Raw genomic sequence first — 22562 nt, 5'->3', positions numbered from 1 at the left:
GCCTCAGAGGAGCACTGACAGCAACACCACCATGTTGAATAATGTTTCTTGTGCAGCCACAGGCCTTCATGTTATGACTCACACTGTGTGCAATAGGCTGCATGATGTGGAACTTCACTCCCGGCGTCCATGGCGAGTTCCATCTTTGCAACCACAACACCATGCAGTGCAGAACAGATGGGCTCAACAACATGCCGTATGGACCATCAGGATTGGCATCACGTTCTCTTCACTGATGAGTGTCACATACACATTCACCCAGACAATCGTCAGAGACGTGTTTGGAGGTACCCAGTCAGGCTGAATGTCTTAGACACACTGTCCAGTAAGTGCAGCAAGGTGGAAGTTCCCTGCTGTTTTGGGGTGGCATTATGTGGGGTTGATGTACACCACTGGTGGTCACGGAAGGCACCGTAATGGCTGTACGATACGTGAATCCCATCCTCCGACCGATAGTGGTACGTTATAGGCGGTACACGGGGCATTCATCTCCATGGATGACAATTTGTGCCCAGATCATGCACATCTTGTGAATGACTTTCTTCAGGATCACAACATCACTTGACTAGAGTGGTCAGCATGTTCTCCAGACATGAACTCTATCGAACATGCCTGGGATAGATTGAAAAGGGCTGTTTATGGATGATGTGACCCACCAACCACTCTGAGGGATCTACGCCGAATCGCCATTGAGGAGTGGGACAATCTGGACCAGCAGTGCCTTGATGAACTTGTGGATAGTGTGCCATGATGAATAGAAGCATGCATCAATGCAAGAGAATGTCCTACTGGGTATTAGAGGTACCGGAGTTTACAGCAATCTGGACCACCACCTCTGAAGGTCTCGCTGAATGGTGGTACAATGTGCAATGTGTGTTTTTCATGAGCAATAAAAAGGGTGAAAATGATGTTTATGTTGATCTCTACTCCAATTTTCTGTACAGGTTCCAGAGCTCTTGGAAGCAAGATGATGCATATCTTTTTTTGATGTGTGTAGTGTGGGAGAGTATTAACTCTCAATAGTTAAATGCCTAAAGAGACAGCCATGCCTGCAGATCACATGGAGGTCACATTGCATGGATGAAAAAATATGATGCAGGCCAGTGGCGGTGTGGGATTACGCAGTAGCCCAGAGCAGCAAAAGTAAAATGGCCAGTCATAAGCCACAACAGGGCCACATGCCGGCAAACAGAATAGCAAGGGGTCGGTCAGAAGCAACTGAATTGTTGTTTCATGAGGAGGCATATAATTATTCGAAAAAGAATTAACTAGTACGTTAATCGATTATTTAACTAATATTGTTCACAATGTTTGCCACAGAGCAGCAGCAGCACTTGTGTGATAAACTGTAAATTAATTTAGCCTTTGTTTTTTGTTCATGTACTTCTGCAAAGAAGTGTAATGTATGTGTGTATTTTACTGTGAAGACTAGAGGTTAGAAAATTAATTGTAGTTTTTGTTGTTGCATATGTCTTCTGAATATCCTTGTGTAGGGCAGCTTCCTAGTGTAAATTTTCCGTGTAGAGAAATTTATTTCTGTTTAATAGCTTGCAGTCTCAGAGTACAGTGAGAAATCTTCACACCAACTTTTAGTGCTACATTATTCTCCTTTGATATATTTTCAAACTCAGTAGTGCCATTTGAGACCTTATATCTATTTTATACACAGTATGATATGGCTACTAGGGACTGTGCTTGTTGTGAGCAGACACAAGGAGAGTTGGCCGCTGTCCATAAACAGCTGGAAGCTGTGTTGGCTACTGTTGACAAGCTTCTAGCTAATGCTCAAAGTTGTGGTAACGTCAGGGTGCCAGTGCAAGACCTGCGATAACACTGGTGCCACTTGTATCCCCTGGTGATCTGGACATCGCTGCAGCTTCTGATATGCAACATCTGACCGGTCCGTCCTCACTCCAGAGTGGGTGGCAGACAGTGGTGGGTTCACGTGTCACTGGGCGGAAGGGAAAAGAGGCAGCAGGCTGTGTGGCTGGTTCCATACATCTTAGCAATGGGTAGGAGGTGCTTCCCAGTGTTGATAATAACTATGAGCCAGCATGGGATGCCTCTCCTGTTGGGCCAGCAGTCAATTTTCCTGCCCAATCTGGAAAAAAATAAGTACAGAGGGTGGGTGTGCTAGTCATTGGGAGCTCCAATGTTAGGTGGGTGATGGCGCCCCTCAGGGAGACAGCACACAAGTCAGGAAACAATTCCAGGGTGCATTCAGTATGTTTGCTGGGAGGTCTCATCCATGATGTGGAGGAGGCCCTGCCAGTGGCTGTCAAGTGCACTGGGTTCAACTGACTGCATGTAGTGGCACATGTTGGCATGAATGATGCCTGCTGCTTGGGTTCTGAGGCAATCTTTGTCTCCTTCCAGTGGCTGGCTGATTTCGTGAAGGCAACTAGCAATTCACGCAGGGTGCAGGCTAAGCTGTCTATTTGTAGCATCGTACCCAGGGTTTGATCACAGTCCTCTGGTTTGGAGCATAGTCAAAGATCTAAACCAGAGGCTCAGACAGCTCTGTGAGAGTATCGCATGCAAATTTCTCTACCTCCACTATCGGGTGCAGAATTGTAGGTTTCCCTTTAATAGGTCAGGCATGCACTACATGCAGGATGCGGCTACTAGGGTAATGGAGCACTTGTGGTGTGCAGATGGGTCTTTCTTAGGTTAGAGGACCTCTCCCTTGGGAGCAAAGATGAGTTGCCTGATCAATCAGCCACAGTGATCTCAGAGGATCTTGGTCCTCACAGATCAGAGACAGAAAAGATTAATATGATATAAGTAAACTGCAGGAGCATCCAAGGAAAGGTCCCAGATTATTATCACTTACTGCAAGTTATAATGCATACATAGTATTGGGAACAGAAAGCTGGTTGAAGCCAGACGTCAATGACAACGAAATCCTAAGTTCAAACTGCAATGTCTGTCGTATGGATAGGTTAGTCACCAATGGTGGCGGCATGTTAATTGCAGTAAAAAATTCTATAAAATCTAGTGAGGTCATCACAGATTCTGAATGTGAATTAATCTGGGTGAATTTGAGTATCAAAGAATGGTCAAAAATGGTGATCTCATGCTTTTATAGACCACTTGGGTCAGGATCTGTAGTTGTAGAGCACTTCAGACAGAACTTGCAGAATATCATTAGTAATTTTCCTGACCATGCCGTTGTAATATGGGGTGACATCAACTTGCCAGGTATAGATTGGGTGTGTTATGCCATAAAAACTGTGGCATTGTTCTGGATGTCTTGTCCAAAAATTACCTTGAGCAGATAGAGAACCAACTTGTGAGGGTAAAGTCTTAGACCTCTTGGCAACAAACAGACCTGAACTTATCGACTCAGTTAATGTAGAAGAAGGTATCAGTGATCATGAGACTGTGACATCATTTATGATGATGGGTACTATAAGTAATGTTAAGAAAGGTTGGGAGATATATTTGCTCAGCAAGGGTGACAGGATACAAATTTCAAAATATCTCAGCAGTCAGCATCAAACATTTAGTGATAAGATGAAGATGAGGAGAACAAATGGAAAAAATTCAAAGGCATTGTTCAATATGCCCTACACAATTATGTTCTGAGTAAGGTTTTAAGGGATGGGAAAGATCCACCATGATTTAATAGTTGTGTTAGAAAAGCACTAAGTAAACAAAGAGCACTTGATATCAGATTCAAGAGAAGTAAAAACCTAGCTGACAAACTAAAGATGAACGAAGCCAAAATGAGCATAAGGAGAGCAATGAGAGAAGCGTTCAATGATTTTGAAAGTAAGACGTTGTCAACCAACCTGAGTAAAAACCCTAAGAGATTTTGGTATATGTAAAATGAATAACTGGGTCAAAATCATCTATTCAGTCTGTCAGTGACTACACTGGCATGGAAATGGGAGATAACAGAGAGAAGGCCGAAATACTGAATTCAGTCTTCTGAAGTTGTTTCACTGCAGAAGATCGTAACACTGTCCCTCCTTTCAGGTGTTGTGCAAATGTTGAATTGGCAGATATTGACATTACCGATCATGGAATTGAAAAGCGGCTCTAATTGCTTAGTAGTGGAAAGGCTTCAGGACCAAATGAGATACCTATAAGATTATGCTAAAGAACTTGCTGCCCTTGTAGCAACGAAAGGTACCTAACAACTCGAAAAAAGTGTAGGTCATTCCCGTTTTTAAGAAAGGCCATAAGACATATCCACACAATTATAGACCTATATTGTTGACGTCAATCTGTTGTAGAATTATGGAACATGCTTTATGCTCAAGAATTATGACGTTCTTGGAAAATGAACATCTCCCCTATAAAAATCAACATGGATTCCGGAAACAGAGATCCCGTGAAACTTAGCTCACTCTGTTCCTCCATGAGATACACAGCTCAATGGACAATGATATACAGGTTAATGCCATGTTCCATGATTTCAGTAAGGCATTTTACACTGTTCCACATTGCCGTTTTTAAAAAAAAAAAAAAAAAAAAAAAAAGAGAGAGAGCTTATGGAGTATCAGAGCATACCTGCAATTGGATTCAAAACTTTCTTGCAGACAGGACACAACACGTTGCTCTTAACAGAACTAAATTGACAGATGTAAAGGTAATATCTGGAGTACCACAGTGAAGTGTGATAGGAACTTTGCTGTTTACAATATATATAAAAGATCTATTGAAATTTCGGGACAGCACTCTTCAGGGGGAGTCAGACAACATATTACTTCCCCCCACATACGTCTTGTGTATTGACCATGAGGAGAAAATTCGAGAAATTAGAGCCAGTACAGAGGTTTACCAACAATAATTCTTCCCATACACTATTCATGAGTGGAACAGGATTGGAGGGATCAGACAGTGGTACTGAAAGTACCCTCTGCCACACACCATTAGGTGGCTTGTGGAGTATGATGTAGGAGTTGATGTCTGTCAGGTAATTTGCAATGTGACAGATTATGCTATATAAATGGGAAAATTACTGGTCTCTTGGCTGATAATACTTTACCATAAATGAGGTCTGACTAGCTAAAATAAATATGGATAGACTGAGGGGACCTCACAGAGTGATAAGGTATTAAAACAATGTCAAAAAGTAACATGTCTCCAACTGAGTTGTAGAGAATTTCAGATGATATCCTATAAAATAAATGTCTATGACAGGACATAAATGGCTATGAAAACTAAACTCCACGAACGCATCAGAGATATCTAATTGTCTTACTTTTTTCTGCAATTCTGAAGACTGATAAGCAACTACATCTGAATTTTTCCAACTGAAATTGCTTGTTGCTTTCATTATTATGTATAAATTGTGTAACCACCTTGAACACCTTGCGTACTTCACTACTGCTCCCAACACCTTGTCTCATGGCTCATGTCCCTGCAACAGACATAGATGCAAGATATGTCCCCTACATCCTCCCGGCACCACCTTCTCCAGACCAGTCTCATGCATCTCCTATCCCATAAAAGGCAGAGCTACCTATGAAAGCAGCCATGTGATCTACAAACGAAGCTGCAACCATTGTGCTGCAATCTGATATGTGCATATCAACTGGACCCTTCTGTCAGCCGTGTAGTTGTATTGATGTGTCTTAAGTCAGAGTCATACTTGTTCCGAGCATAGCAAAAGCCCTCTGTCCATGCGCTTGAACAGTGAGCTGTGAGCTGTCAACAGGAGAGGTTCCTTGTGACAAAGTTTGACGGAATCACATGAGGTGGACGTGACCGCACCTTGGCAGTCAGTATTTGGCAGCTGTTTTGATGTACTGGAGAGCAGTGGAAGGGGACAATGACATGTTTATGTTTGACTGTGAGCACACCATGAGTGCTTGAGTTATTACTGTGTTCTACTTTGATCCATCGCATTAACTGCATGTCGAAAATTTTGTTTGCTCATGCTTTGAGAAGTGTGGTGGATGTTGTCTTTCATGCTCCAGTGTGGATTAACATTCCTTTCTGTTATCTCTTGCAGAACTGGGAACTTTACATGTAATCAACAAAATGTCCTGAATGTGATACTTGCTTAACATTATCAGCTGATGGCTTGTGTTTACCAATGGCTGGTTTCTATGCTGACAGCAAAACGCACTGTAAACTGACTGCAATGGAATGGGTAATATAATTTTGATTCCCTAGTGCTGAAAAGGTGACCATCGGCTCAAGGTATAGTAAATGATCATGTTTTCTTGTTTCATCATTTCCTAGAGTAAAGTTGTTGATTATTCTTTGGATGACAAGTACATAAAGCTCAAACTTACGTGGTTAAAATTTAAAAGGAAGAAACAGTTGTCAGTTGCTTCATTGTGTTGTTGAGTTCATACTGTAAGATCCTTCTCTTTAATGACAAATAATGAAATCACCAATTTAAGTGTTAAATTTTAAGGGAACTGACAGTTGTCATGTTGCTCAATTGTGTTGTTGATTTCAAACTGAAAGTATCTTTACTCTTGTTACATATGTAATAGCACTTAAGGAAAATTGGTCTATTAACCTGTAGTTCAAACTGGCCAGTGCCAGAGTTTGAATAACCACATTGTGCCATAGATCTGGGCTACTTTGGGTAAAATTTCAAGAAGGGCTAGAGCCTGCATCTAAATCTGTGTGTTGCAATTTGTCCTGGTTCAGTATGGGTCATGTATCTTGTAATTTTAAAAGGGTTGGATCCCAAGTCATTTTGGAAAAACTTGCTAAATTTGAGATTTAAATTTTAGGTTTTTAATTTCCAAGGACTAGTGCCAATGTTCGTGTAATTTTGGTATACAAATTTTATTTGCTATAAGCAAATTGTCTTTTTGCTTTCTATGCTTTGTTGAAGGGGCTAGTACCCATGTTGTGTAGTCTACAGATTTTGCTCAGTTAAATAATAAGTTTTAAAGGGGGTTAAAGTTTGGCATTGTGCAACCATTATAACACATAATTATTATCTAGTCGAATGCACTCATGGCTGTTGGTTTTGTCTTAAGTTGAAGATAATACACTTCATAAATCTAACTCTGTACCATTTGGCTTTAGTTCAAGATGCCATTGTATGTTGTTATTACCTCATTTCTTTTACTTTTTTAAAAAATATGTGTTATTAGTGCCTCAAAGTAATTAAAGAAATCTTGCTAGTTTTGCTAAGAACCTTCTACGTGGCTTTGTACCACCTATCAGCAACGTTAACTGTTTTTTTTCCTTTATTTTTGTTGAGTAAAACAAGTTATGATTTGGAATCACAATATAAGTAATCCTGTTGGATACTCTTAAGTTCCAATGTATGTTCATTAAATGAAGTTAATAAATTTTATAAATCTATCATCAAGTGGCTTTACACTCAAGGATTACTGTATCCAAGCCATCCCACCTAAAGCTAATGATCGTTAGTTGCAAAGTATTTCCATCTAACTTCACCAGCCTCAACCCACCCCTCCTCCTTTCCTACCAATCATAGGAGTTAGTATGGTTTTTGTTGAATGGCTGCATACCTAGGTAGTGGCATTCAAAATCTGATTTTAATTAAATATTTATGCTAGTGAAGTACTTGTATATTTTATGTATTATATACTGGTGTGTTTTCAGTGTTCTCAACCATGATAACCAGCCCACTATTCAGTCTTAAGTATTTACGCAAGGACATCTTACAGTATGAGCTACACATACGCAGAGAGATGGAGGAGGGCAGCAGCATGCTTGAATTGTGTCATTGGTTACATGGCACGTTAGATAAATCTGTCACTGTCATGACTCAAACTGTGGGAGAGGTGAATACCACTTCCACTGCAGGTACGGTCCTGCTTGGTGTAGAGACAGAGGGTGTTGAATTATTAGAAGGTACTTCGCCATCTCAGGCTCAGTTACTGCATCTGCACACGATGATGGACCATGTTGCCAGGGCGAAGTCATTTCTGTGCGAAGGCAATTAACAGCCCTGAAGTGGCAGGAAGGAAGTGAAGGTGATGGAGAGGTAATACCTACAGAGCAAATAGTCACAAGCAGAGTAGATAATTTGTCAAGTCAGTCTAATATCCAAATCCTCTGCTGGCTGTAATTCTAGGTATTAGTGTTCTGTCAGTTAAAGACACTGTACATATTAAAGAAATGTTGTGGCTCACCATTCGATTGTGAGAACAAGCCCATGAGTTGGAAGTGTCATATGAGCTGACAGGCAATTAAGAAGGTTAATTATCGAAGTAATAGAGGGAGAAAGGGCCTATTTTTTGTGTAAGAGAGTGTATTTTAAGTGAATGTTTGGGTCAACTGAGGCAGAGAGATTTGGTTGAGGAAGGCTTTTATAGGGTGCAGAATGAACATGTTGAGCAAGTAAGGATAGCTATGTTAGCTTTATGCATGGATATTTCTGAAAAAGGGGGGGGGGGGGCAATGGTTATCATGCTTGAAGGAATGCGTCTGCAAGACCAATCATGGGTCATGTTTATGTATAAGCCAAAGTCAATTGCTGATCTTTACCATTTGACAGTCAGTGTAGAAAACATTATGCAATGAAATGAATTAAGACACAGGGTTTGCTTGTGCACAAAGCTTAATCAAAGCATGGTGACTAACCAGGCTGATCATGGTGGGAAGTGAGGCACGTGCTTTTGGTGTGGGAGTGGGCACTATTTTGTTACGGATTGTAAGGGACCATATGCAAATGGTACAGATAGCTGATGCCGAGGCCACTCGCGGGAACAGAGGGCTCACTTGTCACCTCACGGCTGCTGAAAGGTATGTGCAGTTAACAAAGGTCCACTGCAATTCGTATGCGCCGCCATAGGAACAGAACTGTGTGTGGATTGGTTGATTCCGGCAGTAGTGTGTCATTGCTTGACTATGACTGGTATCATAAGCATAAGGGTATTGCCAGCCTGCTGCCACTGCAAAATGTTAAAGAGGAGTGTCATTCTGTCACAGGTGATATGTTGGAGGCCAAAGGTCAGTCCAGGGCAAATTAAGGGTTGGAGAATACATTTGGCCATGGAAATTTGGGTCAGTAAGAACCTCATGGTGTAATTGTTGTTGGGGTGTGATATTTTGGTTCACAGTCACTGTGTTTTACATTACTCTAAAGGAGAACTGTGTTTTAAGTTTTCTCCTTGGGTCAAGGTAATATTCTGTTGCCACCTGGTTTTTCCCAGTGTTGGTCATGGTGAGAATTGTGATGGAGATTTGTTGTTAAGCAGTTGTCAGTGGATAAGGCTAAGCCAATAATGAATTTGTTGCAACAATTTCCTTGAGGTTCTAACTGAAAAGTGTGTAATGGACATCTCAGGGAGGTTTTGACTCAGCTAATCAAAGCAGGTCTCACTGTCAAGCATAGCAAGGTAACATTAACCAGGCAGGAAACATCCTTTTTAGGGCACTTAGTGTCTGAGCATGGAATAAAAATCGACCAATCAAGGACTAGTGGTTTACCTAACTTTCCTGTATCTTGTAAGAAAAAGGCTGTGGCTCATTTTGTCAGTACGGCAATTTTTTTTAGAAATTTATTTTTAGAAAATTTGTGCTGAATTAGCCTTGTCCCTTAACCAGCTGAGATATAAATGAGTGAAGTTCAAGTGAGGTGAGAGCCAACAGGCAACTTTTGACTCAATTAAAGAGACTTTTTGTAAGGCACCAGTGCTGGGAATTTACGATTTTAAGTCTCCCTTTGTTGTCCAGACTGATGTGTCAAACTTGGGCACAAGAACAACATAGGGAATGTAGATCTTTGGCCTATATTTATAGGGCAATAGCAAGTCCTGAATTGAGGTAGTCTGTGTATGAAATGGAGGCATTGGCTGTGCTATTTTTATTAGAAAGGTTCAAATCCTATCTGTAACATCAACAGCTTTTGTTAGAAACTGATAATCAGGCCCTTAGTTGGGTACTGAGGCCTTGTATAACTGGTAGAACAGCGTATTGGGCGGTACGTATATCAGCCTTTAAGTCTGACTTAAAATAGATTGGGGGTACACAGAACCAGGTGGCACATGAGTTAAACCGTATGCCCGAGCAAGGAGCTGAACAACCATCTCATGTCAATCTGGAGGCACTGGGAGCTATTGAGGATGAGGAAGTTCTTCCTAGTTATGTGGCATTGGCTGCCTTAGGGAAAATACAGGCATTATTTTCAGTCATTAAATAAGATCAGGAAAAGGATGATGATCTCTGGGACATCCTGAAGGAGTTGAAAGAAGAGTGACAGGTAAAGGCATATTTTATCAAAATAGGGGTACTGTGCTATCGAACCAGGTATGAAGAAAGATTAAAATCTGTTTGCCTCACAGTATAGCGCTGGCAGATTTAAATATTTCCATCAATCACTATGCTGAGATCACCTGGGGGTGCATAAGACCTATGTGAAAATCGAAAAACAAATTGACATAGAAGGGAATGGTTATGGAAATCAGGCAATGGTGGGCGAATGCCAGGAGTGTAAGTGGTGTAAGCCCAACACAACCATGAAAAAGGAACTGTTGCATTCCATCGGGGAGTTCGGCCATTAAATAAGCTGTTCATTGATTTTATTGGCCTCCAACTGTGCATTAGAGAAGGCAACTGATTTTATTTGGTAGGGGTGGTGGACACTTTCATGCATTTTAATTGGTTGATTATGAGTAAAGGAATCACTACTGAAATAAGCAAATGGTTGTACTCATCAATATTCATGAGTTTTGGTCCCTCTCAGGAAATGAAATGTGATAATGGTCCAGGATTTACTTCCCGAGAAATTCTGCAGATTTTGTTTTAATCAGGGCATAAAACATGTGACCACTTCACCATACCATACAAAGCCATCATTTTCTGAATGCATTATTCATTATCTGAAGTTGGCTCTCATTAAATATCACTCCAGGGATCAGAGGAGGTGGGATCAATCCCTCAGCTGAATGTCTTTAGCATTTAATATGGCCTTACATGAGGCTCATAAGACAATGCCAGCTAAGTTCATGCTAAATTACCAAATTAATACCCCATCGAGCAATGCATGGTCCATGAATGATCTATTGCCTGAGGGCTTAAATGTGGATGATCTCAAGTACAAGTGGAGGGCTGCACAAAAGAATATCATCCATGTGCCCATCAATGGGAAGCTCAGAGGTACAATGACGGGAGACACGAAGTATCCTTGACAGTGGGTGATATGGTGTATGTTCAGAATGTTTGGGGCCAGAGCAAGAAGTAACAGGGGATGACAGAAAAATTACTGCCACGGTATGTAGGTCCATATGCTGTTGTCAGAGTTCCCTCCCATGTCAATTTCTTGGTTTAGGACTTGCAGTTGCAGCGGCGGATTAGACCTCATTTAAACCAGATTAAGCTTAATGGAAATCAAAAGGTGGGAGGCAGCAGGTGAGTAATGCCATGGGTGGTTCTTACACCTTCCCCGCCCCTTCCAGGGCTTTGTTTTTCAGAGGGAGGGGGGGGGGGGGCAGACTGATACGTGCATATCAAATGGATCTGTCATTCAGCCATGTAGTTGCACCCACCTGGCTAAAGTCAGAGGTCATACTTGTTCTGAGCATAGAAAAAGCCCTCTGCCCATGTGCTTGAACAGTGAACTGTGTGCCATCAATATGAGATGTTCCTTGTAAGAAAGTCTGATGGAATCATGTGCGGTGGATGCAGCCACACCTTGGCTGCTAGTATTCAGCAGTTGTTTCAATGTACTGGAGGTGGAGGAAGTGATCTAGTGAGGTGCCTGTGTTGGACTGGGAGTGCACCAGGAGTGTTTGAGATATTACTGTGCTCTACTTTGATCCACCACATTGACTGAAAGTTGAAAGTTTTGTTTGCTCATGCTTTGGGAAGTGAGGCAGGTGCTATCTTTCATGCTCCAGGGTGGATTAATGTTTCTTCCTGTTATCTTTTGTAGAAGCAGGAAGGTTTATATGTTGTTGTTGTTGTTGTTGTTGTTGTCGTCTTCAGTCCTAAGACTGGTTTGATGCAGCTCTACATGCTACTCTATCCTGTGCAAGATTCTTCATCTCCCAGTACCTACTGCAGCCTACATCCTTCTGAATCTGCTTAGTGTATTCATCTCTTGGAATCCCTCTACAATTTTTACCCTCCACGCTGCCCTCCAGTACTAAATTAGTGATCCCTTGATGCCTCAAAACATGTCCTACCAACCGATCCCTTCTTCTGGTCACGTTGTGCCACAAACTCCTCTTCTCCCCAATTCTATTCAATACCTATTCATTAGTTATGTGACTACCCATCTAATCTTCAGCATTCTTCTGTAGCACCACATTTCGAAAGCTTCTATTCTCTTCTAGTCTAAACTATTTATCGTCCATGTTTCACTTCCATACATGGCTACACTCCATACAAATACTTTCAGAAATGACTTCCTGACACTTAAATCTATGCTCGATGTTAATAAATTTCTCTTCTTCAGAAACGCTTTCCTCGCCATTGCCAGTCTACATTTTATATCCTCTCTACTTCGACCATCATCAGTTATTTTGCTCCCCAAATAGCAAATCCCCTTTACTACTTTAAGTGTCTCATTTCCTAATCTAATTCCGCCAGCATCACCCGATTTAATTTGACTACATTCCAATATCCTTGTTTTGCTTTTGTTGATGTTCATCTTATACCCTCCTTTCAAGACTCTGTCCATTCCATTCAACTGCTCTTCCAAGTCCTTTGCTGTCTCTGACAGAATTACAATGTCATCGGCGAACCTCAAAGTTTTTATTTCTTCTCCATGAATTTTAATACCTACTCTGAACTTTTCTTTTGTTTCTTTTACTGCTTGCTCAATATACAGATTGATTAACATTTGGCAGAGGCTACAACCCTGTCTCACTCCCTTCCCAACCACTGCTTCCCTTTCATGTCCCTCGACTCTTATAACTGCCATCTGCTTTCTGCACAAATTGTAAATAGCCTTTTGCTCCCTGTATTTCACCCCTGCCACCTTCAGAATTTGAAAGAGAGTATTCCAGTCAACATTGTCAAAAGCTTTCTCTAAGTCTACAAAGGCTAGAAACGTAGGTTTGCCTTTCCTTAATCTTTCTTCTAAGATAGGTCGTAGGGTCAGTGTTGCCTCATGTGTTCCAACATTTCTACGGAATCCAAACTGATCTTCCCCGAGGTTGGCTTCTACCAGTTTTTCCATTCGTCTGTAAATAATTCGTGTTAGTATTTTGCAGCTGTGACTTATTAAACAGATAGTTTGGTAATTTTCACATCTGTCAACTCCTGCTTTCTTTGGGATTGGAATTATTATATTCTTCTTGAAGTCTGAGGGTATTTCGCCTGTCTCGTACATCTTGCTCACCAGATGGTAGAGTTTTGTCAGGACTGACTCTCCCAAGGCCGTCAGTAGTTCTAATGGAATGTTGTCTACTCCCGGGGACTTGTTTCGACTCAGGTCATTCAGTGCTCTGTCAAACTCTTCACGCAGTATCGTATCTCCCATTTCATCTTCATCTACATCCTCTTCCATTTCCAGAATATTGTCCTCAAGTACATCACCCTCGTATAGACCCTCTATATACTCCTTCCACCTTTCTGCTTTCCCTTCTTTGCTTAGAACTGATTTTCCATCTGAGTTCTTGATATTCATGCAAGTGGTTCTCTTTTCTCCAGAGGTCTCTCTAATTTTCCTGTAGGCAGTATCTATCTTACCCCTAGTGAGATAAGCTTCTACATCCTTACATTTGTCCTCTAGCCATCCCTGCTTAGCCATTTTGCACTTCCTTTCGATCTCATTTTTGAGACGTTTGTATTTCTTTTTGCCTGCTTCACTTACTGCATTTTTGTATTTCCTCCTTTCATCAGTTAAATTCAATATTTCTTCTGTTACCCAAGGATTTTTACTAGCCCTAGTCTTTTTACCTACCTGATCCTCTGCTGCCTTCACTACATCATCCCTCAGAGCTACCCATTCTTCTTCTATTGTATTTCTTTCCCCCATTCCTGTCAATTGTTCCCTTATGCTCTCCCTGAATCTCTGTACCACCTCTGGCTCTTTCAGTTTATCCAGGTCCCATCTCCTTAAATTCCCACCTTTTTGCAGTTTCTTCAGTTTTAATCTACAGTTGATAACCAATAGATTGTGGTCAGAGTCCACATCTGCCCCTGGAAATGTCTTACAATTTAAAACCTGGTTCCTAAATCTTTGTCTTACCATTATATAATCTATCTGATACCTTCTAGTATCTCCAGGGTTCTTCCATGTATACAACCTTCTTTCATGATTCTTGAACCAAGTGTTAGCTATGATTAGGTTATGCTCTGTGCAAAATTCTACCAGGCGGCTTCCTCTTGCAATTCTTAGCCCCAATCCATATTCACCTACTACGTGTCCTTTTCTTCGTTTTCCTACTGTCAAATTCCAGTCACCCATGACTATTAAATTTTCATCTCCCTTCACTGCCTGAATAATTTCTATTATCTCATCATACATTTCATGAATTGCTTCATCATCTGCAGAGCTAGTTGGCATATAAACTTGTACTACTGTAGTAGGCGTGGGCTTCATGTCTATCTTGGCCAAATAATGTGTTCACTATGCTGTTTGTAGTAACTGTATATAGGTCCCCATCAGGAAATTTTCATCTATTTCTGAAAAATTTGGACTCCTTGTTGTGCTATCTGTCAGACAGGGGGAAGCAAATTATTATTTGTGGGGACTTCAATGTAGATTCTCTGAAAGAGGGTAATAGGAAAAATGACCTTGAAGTATTACTCGGTTCTTTCAATTTGACACCCGTTATTGATTTTCCTACTCGGGTGGTAAAGGATAGCAGCTCACTGATAGATAACTTCTTTATAGACCAAGATAAGTTTAACCAGATAAATGCTCAGCCTGTTGAGAATGGTCTTTCTGATCATGGTGCACAGCTAGTTACAATATATGACATAGCTCCATTCAGCAATACTAAACAGTCCTCCAAAGTAGTACGTTCAGTCAACAATTTAACAATTGCAAATTTCAGGGAAAGCCTACAGCAGTTAGACTTGGATGAGGTATACCGTGAACCTGATGCCAATTTAAAATATAATTTATTTCATGACATTTTTGTAAATGCATTTGAAAACTGCTTCCCCAAGAAAATAGTTAAATATACTCGTAAGAAACCTTGTAACAAACCATGGCTTACTAAGGGTATAAAAATATCTTGTAACCGGAAAAGGGAAATGTATCTGACAGCAAGAAAGAGTAGTGACCCAGAAACCATCAAAAATTATAAAAACTACTGTGTTATATTAAGAAAAGTTATTAAAAAATCCAGGAGTATGTGTATCATGTCTGAAATCAGCAACTCTGATAATAAAATTAAAACAATTTGGAATATTATTAAAAGAGAAACAGGTCAACCAAGAGCAGAGGAAGACAGTATTACCATCAAATTGAATGAAAACTTTACGAACAAAAAGTCAGAAGTTGAAAATATTTTTAATAATCATTTTCTAAATGTTGTGGATATAGTAGGATCCAGGTGTTCATTAGAAGATGCTAGGCTGTTAATGGAAGAGGCCACTTCTCCCTCTGAAATTAGGAAAATAATAAACTTGCTTAAAAGCAAAAACTCACATGGAATTGATGGCATTTCCAGCAAAATACTAAAAGCTTGTTCTCAACAGATAAGTAAGATTCTCAGCCACCTGTGTAATAGCTCTCTGGAACAGGGCATTTTCCCTGATAGACTGAAATATGCTATTGTTATACCTTTGCATAAAAAGGGGGATAGATCTGATGTCAACAATTACCGTCCAATCTCCCTTCTAACAGCTTTATCCAAAATTTTTGAGAAAGTAATGTATTCAAGAGTAGCTTCACATATCTGTAAAAATGAAGTACTAACAAAATGTCAGTTTGGTTTCCAGAAAGGTTTTTCAACAGAAAATGCCATATATGCTTTCACCAGTCAAATTTTGAATGATCTGAATAACCGAACACCACCCATTGGGATTTTTTGTGATCTCTCAAAGGCTTTTGATTGTGTAAATCATGAAATTCTGCTAGACAAGCTCAAGTATTGCGGCATGAGTGGGACAGTGCACAAATGGTTTAATTCGTACCTAACTGGAAGAGTGCAGAAAGTTGAAATAAATAGTTCTCGTAACATGCAAAGATTAGCACATTCCTCAAACTGGGGAACTATCAAGAATGGGGTTCCACAAGGGTCAGTCTTGGGTCCTTTGTTGTTCTTATTATATATTAATGACTTGCCATTCTATATTCATGAAGAGGCAAAGTTAGTTCTCTTCGCGGATGATACAAGTATAGTAATCACACCTGAGAAACAAGAATTAACTGATGAAATTGTCAATACTGTCTTTCAGAAAATTACTAAGTGGTTCCTTGTAAACGGACTCTCACTGAATTTTGATAAGACACAGTACATACAGTTCCGTACAGTGAATGGTATGACGCCATTAATAAATATAGACCTTAATCAGAAGCATATAGCTAAGGTAGAATATTCCAAATTTTTAGGTATGTCCATTGATGAGAGATTAAATTGGAAGAAACACATTGATGATCTGCTGAAACGTTTGAGTTCAGCTACTTATGCAATAAGGGTCATTGCAAATTTTGGTGATAAACATCTTAGTAAATTAGCTTACTACGCCTATTTTCACTCATTGCTTTCATATGGCATCATATTTTGGGGTAATTCATCACTGAGGAATAAAGTATTTATTGCACAAAAGCGTGTAATCAGAATAATAGCTGGAGTCCACCCAAGATCATCCTGCAGACATTTATTTAAGGATCTAGGGATATTCACAGTAGCTTCTCAGTATATATACTCTCTTATGAAATTTGTTATTAACAACCAAACCCAATTCAAAAGTAATAGCAGTGTGCATAACTACAATACTAGGAGAAAGGACGATCTTCACTATTCAAGATTAAATCTAACTTTGACACAGAAAGGGGTGAATTATACTGGCACTAAAGTCTTTGGTCACTTACCAAATAGTATCAAAAGTCTGACAGATAACCAACAAGTATTTAAGAAGAAATTAAAAGAATTTCTGAATGACAACTCCTTCTACTCCATAGAGGAATTTTTAGATATAAATTAAGGAAAAAAAAACCAAAAATATTTAAAAAAAATAAAAAAATAAAATAAAAAATAAATAAAAAATAAAGAAAAACAAAAAAAAACACAAAAAAAATAAAGTTGTTATATTAACTTAAGTATGTTGTTAAATTAACCTAATTATGTCATGTATTGGAAAATTCGACTCGTTCCACATCATTACGAAATATCGTATTCATGATCCATGGAACTAGTATTAATCTAATCTAATCTAATCTAATCTACTCCTATTTTTTTATTCATTATTAAACCTACTCCTTCATTACCCCTATTTGATTTTGTATTTATAACCCTGTATTCACCTGACTAAAAGTCTTGTTCCTCCTGCCACCGAACTTCACTAATTCCCATTATATCTATCTTTAACCTATCCATTTCCCTTTTTAAATTTTCTAACCTGCCTGCCCGATTAAGGAATCTGACATTCCATGCTCCGATCCGTAGAACACCAGTTTTCTTTCTCCTGATAACGATGTCCTCCTGAGTAGTCCTCACCCGGAGATCTGAATGAGGGACTATTTTACCTCCGGAATATTTTACCCAAGAGGATGGCATCATCATTTAACCACACAGTAAAGCTGCATGCCCTCGGGAAAAATTACGGCCGTAGTTTACCCTTGCTTTCAGTCGTTTGCAGTACCAGCACAGCAAGGCTGTTTTGGTTAGTGTTACAGGGCCAGATCAGTCAATCATCCAGACTGTTGCCCCTGCAACTACTGAAAAGGCTGCTGCCCCTCTTCAGGAACCACTTGGTTGTCTGGCCTCTCAACAGATACCCCTCCGTTGTGGTTGCACCTACGGTACAGCTATCTGTATCGTTGAGGCAAGGTCCATGGTTAATGTAAGCAACAAAATGTGCTGAGTGTGGTGCTTGCTTAACATTATCAGCTGATGGATTGTGTTTACCAACTCTCTAAGTGGCTTAGTACCACCAATCAATAGCGTTAATTGTTCTTTTTTATTTGAGTAAAACATGTCATGATTTGAAATCGGGATATAAGTAATCTTGTTGAATGCTCTAAGTACCAATGTATGATCCTTAAATGATTTGTAAATTTATCGTCCAGTGGCTTTTCACGCAAGGATCACTGTATCCAAGCTATCTGACTGTACAGGTTTTAAAAGGGTCATTAGCTCCAAAGTAATTCCATCTATCCCCCAGTCCCCATCCTACTACTTTCTACAGGGACGTGGTAGCTAACAGGCTATCTGTTCGTATGAATGGCCACTGACAAACTGTGGCCAATGGGTGCCTGAACTACCCAATTGCTGAACATATTGCACAACTTGATGTACTTCACATCAATAATTGCTTCACAGCCTGTGCTGCTTCACAGCCTGTGCCATCTTCCTACAACACAAGCTTTTCTGAATTGCACAGGTGGGAACATACCTTCCAATATACCCTATGTTCCCATAACCTTACTGGCCTCAACCTTTGCTACTCCCAGTCCTCCACCTATTTATCACCATCCCTGCACCCATTCCAACACTATACAGTCTCCAATTCCACTAGTGAACTCACTAGTTTTTTCTCCCCTTCTCTACTTCTCTCTATTCCCACACCCCCTCCCTGCTTCCCTTCCCCACCCAACCAAACCTCCTGACTGCACTTAGCAGCGCTACACTGACCACACCACTTGCCTGCACATTCCCATGAGCAGCACCACATTTCCCTCCACCCTACCCTGCCTTCGCTTCCTCTTTAAACCTCCTCCTTACCCCCAACACCCACATGAGATTGCTGATCATGTCAGGTACAGCTGCAGTCCACAGGTCAATCAGAGCCAGTGGTTATGCATAAGTGAGTTGTGCTTGCGTGAATGTGTGTATGTTTTCTATTTCAGAAGGCCTTTTGGCTGAAAGCTTAAATGTATAGCAGTCTTTCCTTTGTGCCCATCTGTGACTCAGTGCCTCATCTGTATAGTGAATGGCAATCTACCCTTTTCATAATATTACTGGAATTTCATCCTGGACTTGTTGTCAACTTTGAGTGATTTCTCACATGCTGTGAATGTTCCTTGATTTTCTTAATAACTTTTCTTTGCAGTTTTGAGGAGTTTTTGCAGTGTGCACCTACTGTAGGATCTTTATTTGTTCTTGTCAACAGATATATTTCCCTTTTCCTTTCACAAGATAGTTTTATCCTTCTTATGATCCATGGTTTTTTTTACATGGGTGTTTAATTTCCTTTCTGATTAGTAAATCTGGTACACTCTACTTAAATTAAGATTTGAATTTATCATGGAATATATTAAATTTCACATCAGCATTTGGTTCATTACAAGTTTCATCACAGGTCAACAGCCTTGCTGCTATTGAACACTTCTTTACCAATGCCTGACAGATTCCAGATCTACAACCTCTTTCCTGGTCACCATGAGAAACTTTATACTCGCCCACAATTAATTCTCATTTGGAGGCATCGCCTATAAACAAATCTGGGGTATGGCAATGGGCACTCACATGGTGCTGTCCTACGATATCCTTCTCATGCATCGCCTACAGGAATCCTTCCTAACCATCCAGAGTCCCATACCCCTCACCTGGTTCATATTCACTGGTGACACCTTCATGATCTGGATCGAGGGTAGTGACACCCTATCCACATTCCCCTAAAACCTCAACATCTTCTCCCCCATTCTCTTCACCTGGTCCTCCTCAACCCTACAAGATATCTTCCTTGATGTTGACCTCCACCTCGAAGATGGCTATCTCAGTACCTCCATCCATATCAAACTTAGCAACCACCAGCAATACCTCCACTTTGACAGCTGTGACCCATTTCATACCAAAAAGTCTCTTCTATGCAGCCTAGCCACCCATGGCTGTTGCTCTCTGTAGTGATGAATAGTCCCTCTCAGAATATATGAAGGGTCTCATTGAGGCCTTCACAGAGCGAAATTAACCTTCCAACTTTGTAGAGAAACAGATCTTTCATGCCCCATCTTCCAGCCACCCAGGACCTACCAAAGTCCCATCGTCCAGCCACAGAGGGGTACTCCTCTCATTGCCCCAGTCTGGAGCAACTGTCCACCAGGGTTTTTTGACTACCACTTGTCATGTCCTGAAATGATGAATGTCCTACCCATTATCCTTCCCACCCTTTCTACAGTGGTACTCTGCCACCCACCAAACCTGCACAATATTCTTGTCCATCCCTACTCTACTCCTGTCTCCACCCCCTTGCCTGATGGCTCATATCACTATAATACACCTATGTGCAAGACCTGTCCCATGTATCCTCCCACCACTACTTACTCCAGTCTGGTAACAAGTATCACTGGTCCCATAAAAGGCAAGGCTACTTATAAAAGCAGTCATGTGATCTAGAAAGCTAAGCTGCAACCACTGTGCAGCATTCTACATGGGCATGACAGGGGCAAGGCAACCAACACCCCAGATTGCTTCTCTCATCAAGTGCTTTTGCTCGCAGTCTGACCTCAGTAGCCAGAGTCAGTGGTCATGTGTGTGTGAGTTGTGTTTGCATAAATGTGTGTGTTATGTTGTCTAATTCAGAGAGAGGCCTTTCAGCTGAAAATTTACTTGATTAGCTGTCTTTTTGTTGTGCTTGTCTGCAACTCAACATCGCCACTATATGGCAAGTAGCATTCTCATAATATTGCCATTATTCCATCCTGGGTTTTCCATTGTATGATTGTGTAATCTTAAAAATATTTGCCTTGGAGCTTCATCAAAGAAAACCTTGGTTAGGATCCTACTGTGTTTTTATATAGAGGTGGGTCGGAGAGAGAGAGACTGGATGGCAGCAAAAAAAAAAATCAACAGAAGAATAAAAATGACATGGATTGCTTTCTTGTAAACTAAATAAGGTTTTCAAAATGAAGCATCCAATGTGCCTGAAAAGGAAAATTTACAGTCAATGTGTATCACAAGCTTTTGACTTAGGGTAGTGACATAGGGACTGTTAATGCAAAAATCATTCAATGAGCAACAGTGAGACGTTGGGAATTACTAAAACAGACACAAAAAGTCCATGAAAATGGGCAGTAGATGGCCTAAATGTGTTCTTCATTGGGTTCCAAGTGATAAGAAAAGGCCCAGATGATGACCCAATGGGAGGCGGGTAGATGACATTTTGGGAACGAGTAAGAGCTACATGGATCCACAGGATACACCTGAATACCAAACTTTCTGAAATTTCTGCAGGACACCTTTGCCCAGCACTGGATGTCAAATTGCTGATGAACCCCACAAAATTACTTCTCCCAAAATGTGGACTGGAAACTACAGAAAATAATTTTACATGTAACTCCAAGTAAATGGGGACATATTGAAACACATTACCATATATCATTAATATGTGTCTGAAAGAAAATGATGAAGTTTCACATGTGAATGGAGACACAAGTAATGTGCTCACTGAATATTTTTTTTTTTTTTACTGAGGACAAAACAGTGTCTTTACAATTTCTATATAATTTCTTGTTTTTTTTTTTTTTTTTTTTAATTTTTATTTTTATTATTTATGTCTCTTTATAAGCTGTAAATTTAATGGGGGAATAGAGTCTTTCATGCTGTAACTAAATGAACTTCTGTAGTCTACCAACTTGTACAACAAGATTTATCAATAACTCTATTAAGTTTCCGTGAACATTTAAAATTATAAAAACTTCATAGAGTTTAATTATTTTATTTTATATAGCACATACTTACTGTGCACTGTCAGTTTGGCCTGCTGACTACGTTCACCTTGGCTGTTACTTGCAGTAACCACATACACACCATCATCACCAAGGCCAATATTCTTGATTTCTAGTTTATAAACTTCTTTTTCCACATTCTCGGAAATAGTTGTGTGATCTGAACTGGATAGCTTTTCACCATTTCTTGTCCTACAGAAAATACAAAATTTTAGACACACAGTTCTTAGAATAACCTGTTATAAATACCATACAAAACAATATCTTTGTTTTACTAGGCTAAAGGGCCTGGATGCTGATGTCTTACATAATTATTGTGCAGTCCAAAGCATGAAAACATGCAGTATAGTAAGACTACAATGCTCATGAGATACAACTGGAATCATTCAACTTTTACAAATACCTGGTTTTAGCAGTGGGCAGTTATCTGAAATGGAATGATCACAAAGGCTCATTCATAGGTAAAACATGTGGCAGACTTTGGTTCATTGGCAGAGTACTAGGGAAATGCCGTCAGTCTACAAAGGAGATTGCTTATGAAACATTCATACAACCCATCCTAGAATATTGTTCAAATGTATGAGACCAATACCAAACAGCACTAAGAGACCATACTGAATGTATACAAAGGAGGAGAGCATGAATGGCCACAGATTTGTTTTGCTATGGGAAAGGATAATTGAGCTGATGAAGAAACTGAATTGCTAGGCAGCTGAAGATAGATACAAACTATCCTGAGAAAGCTTACTTATATTGTTTCAAGAACCACCTTTAAGTGATGATTCTAGGCATATATTACAACCCTTATGATCAGTCCCATAAGCATCACAAGGACAAGATTAGACTAATTGCAATGCACATATATACATTGAAGCAA

The 22562-nt window shown here is 40.1% G+C and overlaps 1 protein-coding gene across 3 annotated transcripts in view; it reads right to left on the bottom strand.

Moving 5' to 3' along the window:
* Window positions 1-22562, bottom strand: part of LOC124774939 (obscurin) — a 694794-nt gene that overhangs the window by 241605 nt on the left and 430627 nt on the right. For all 3 annotated transcript variants that reach the window (XM_047249630.1, XM_047249632.1, XM_047249631.1), the window contains one exon: window positions 21699-21877. In XM_047249630.1, the coding sequence (XP_047105586.1) occupies window positions 21699-21877 (179 nt within the window). The remainder of the gene's footprint in view (window positions 1-21698; window positions 21878-22562) is intronic.

Source organism: Schistocerca piceifrons, chromosome 2, assembly GCF_021461385.2.
Source record: "Schistocerca piceifrons isolate TAMUIC-IGC-003096 chromosome 2, iqSchPice1.1, whole genome shotgun sequence".
In the NCBI taxonomy this organism is placed as follows: Eukaryota; Metazoa; Arthropoda; class Insecta; order Orthoptera; family Acrididae; genus Schistocerca; species Schistocerca piceifrons.
The sequence above is the reverse complement of the archived record's forward strand: the minus strand, read 5'-3'. Positions and strand labels throughout refer to the sequence as shown.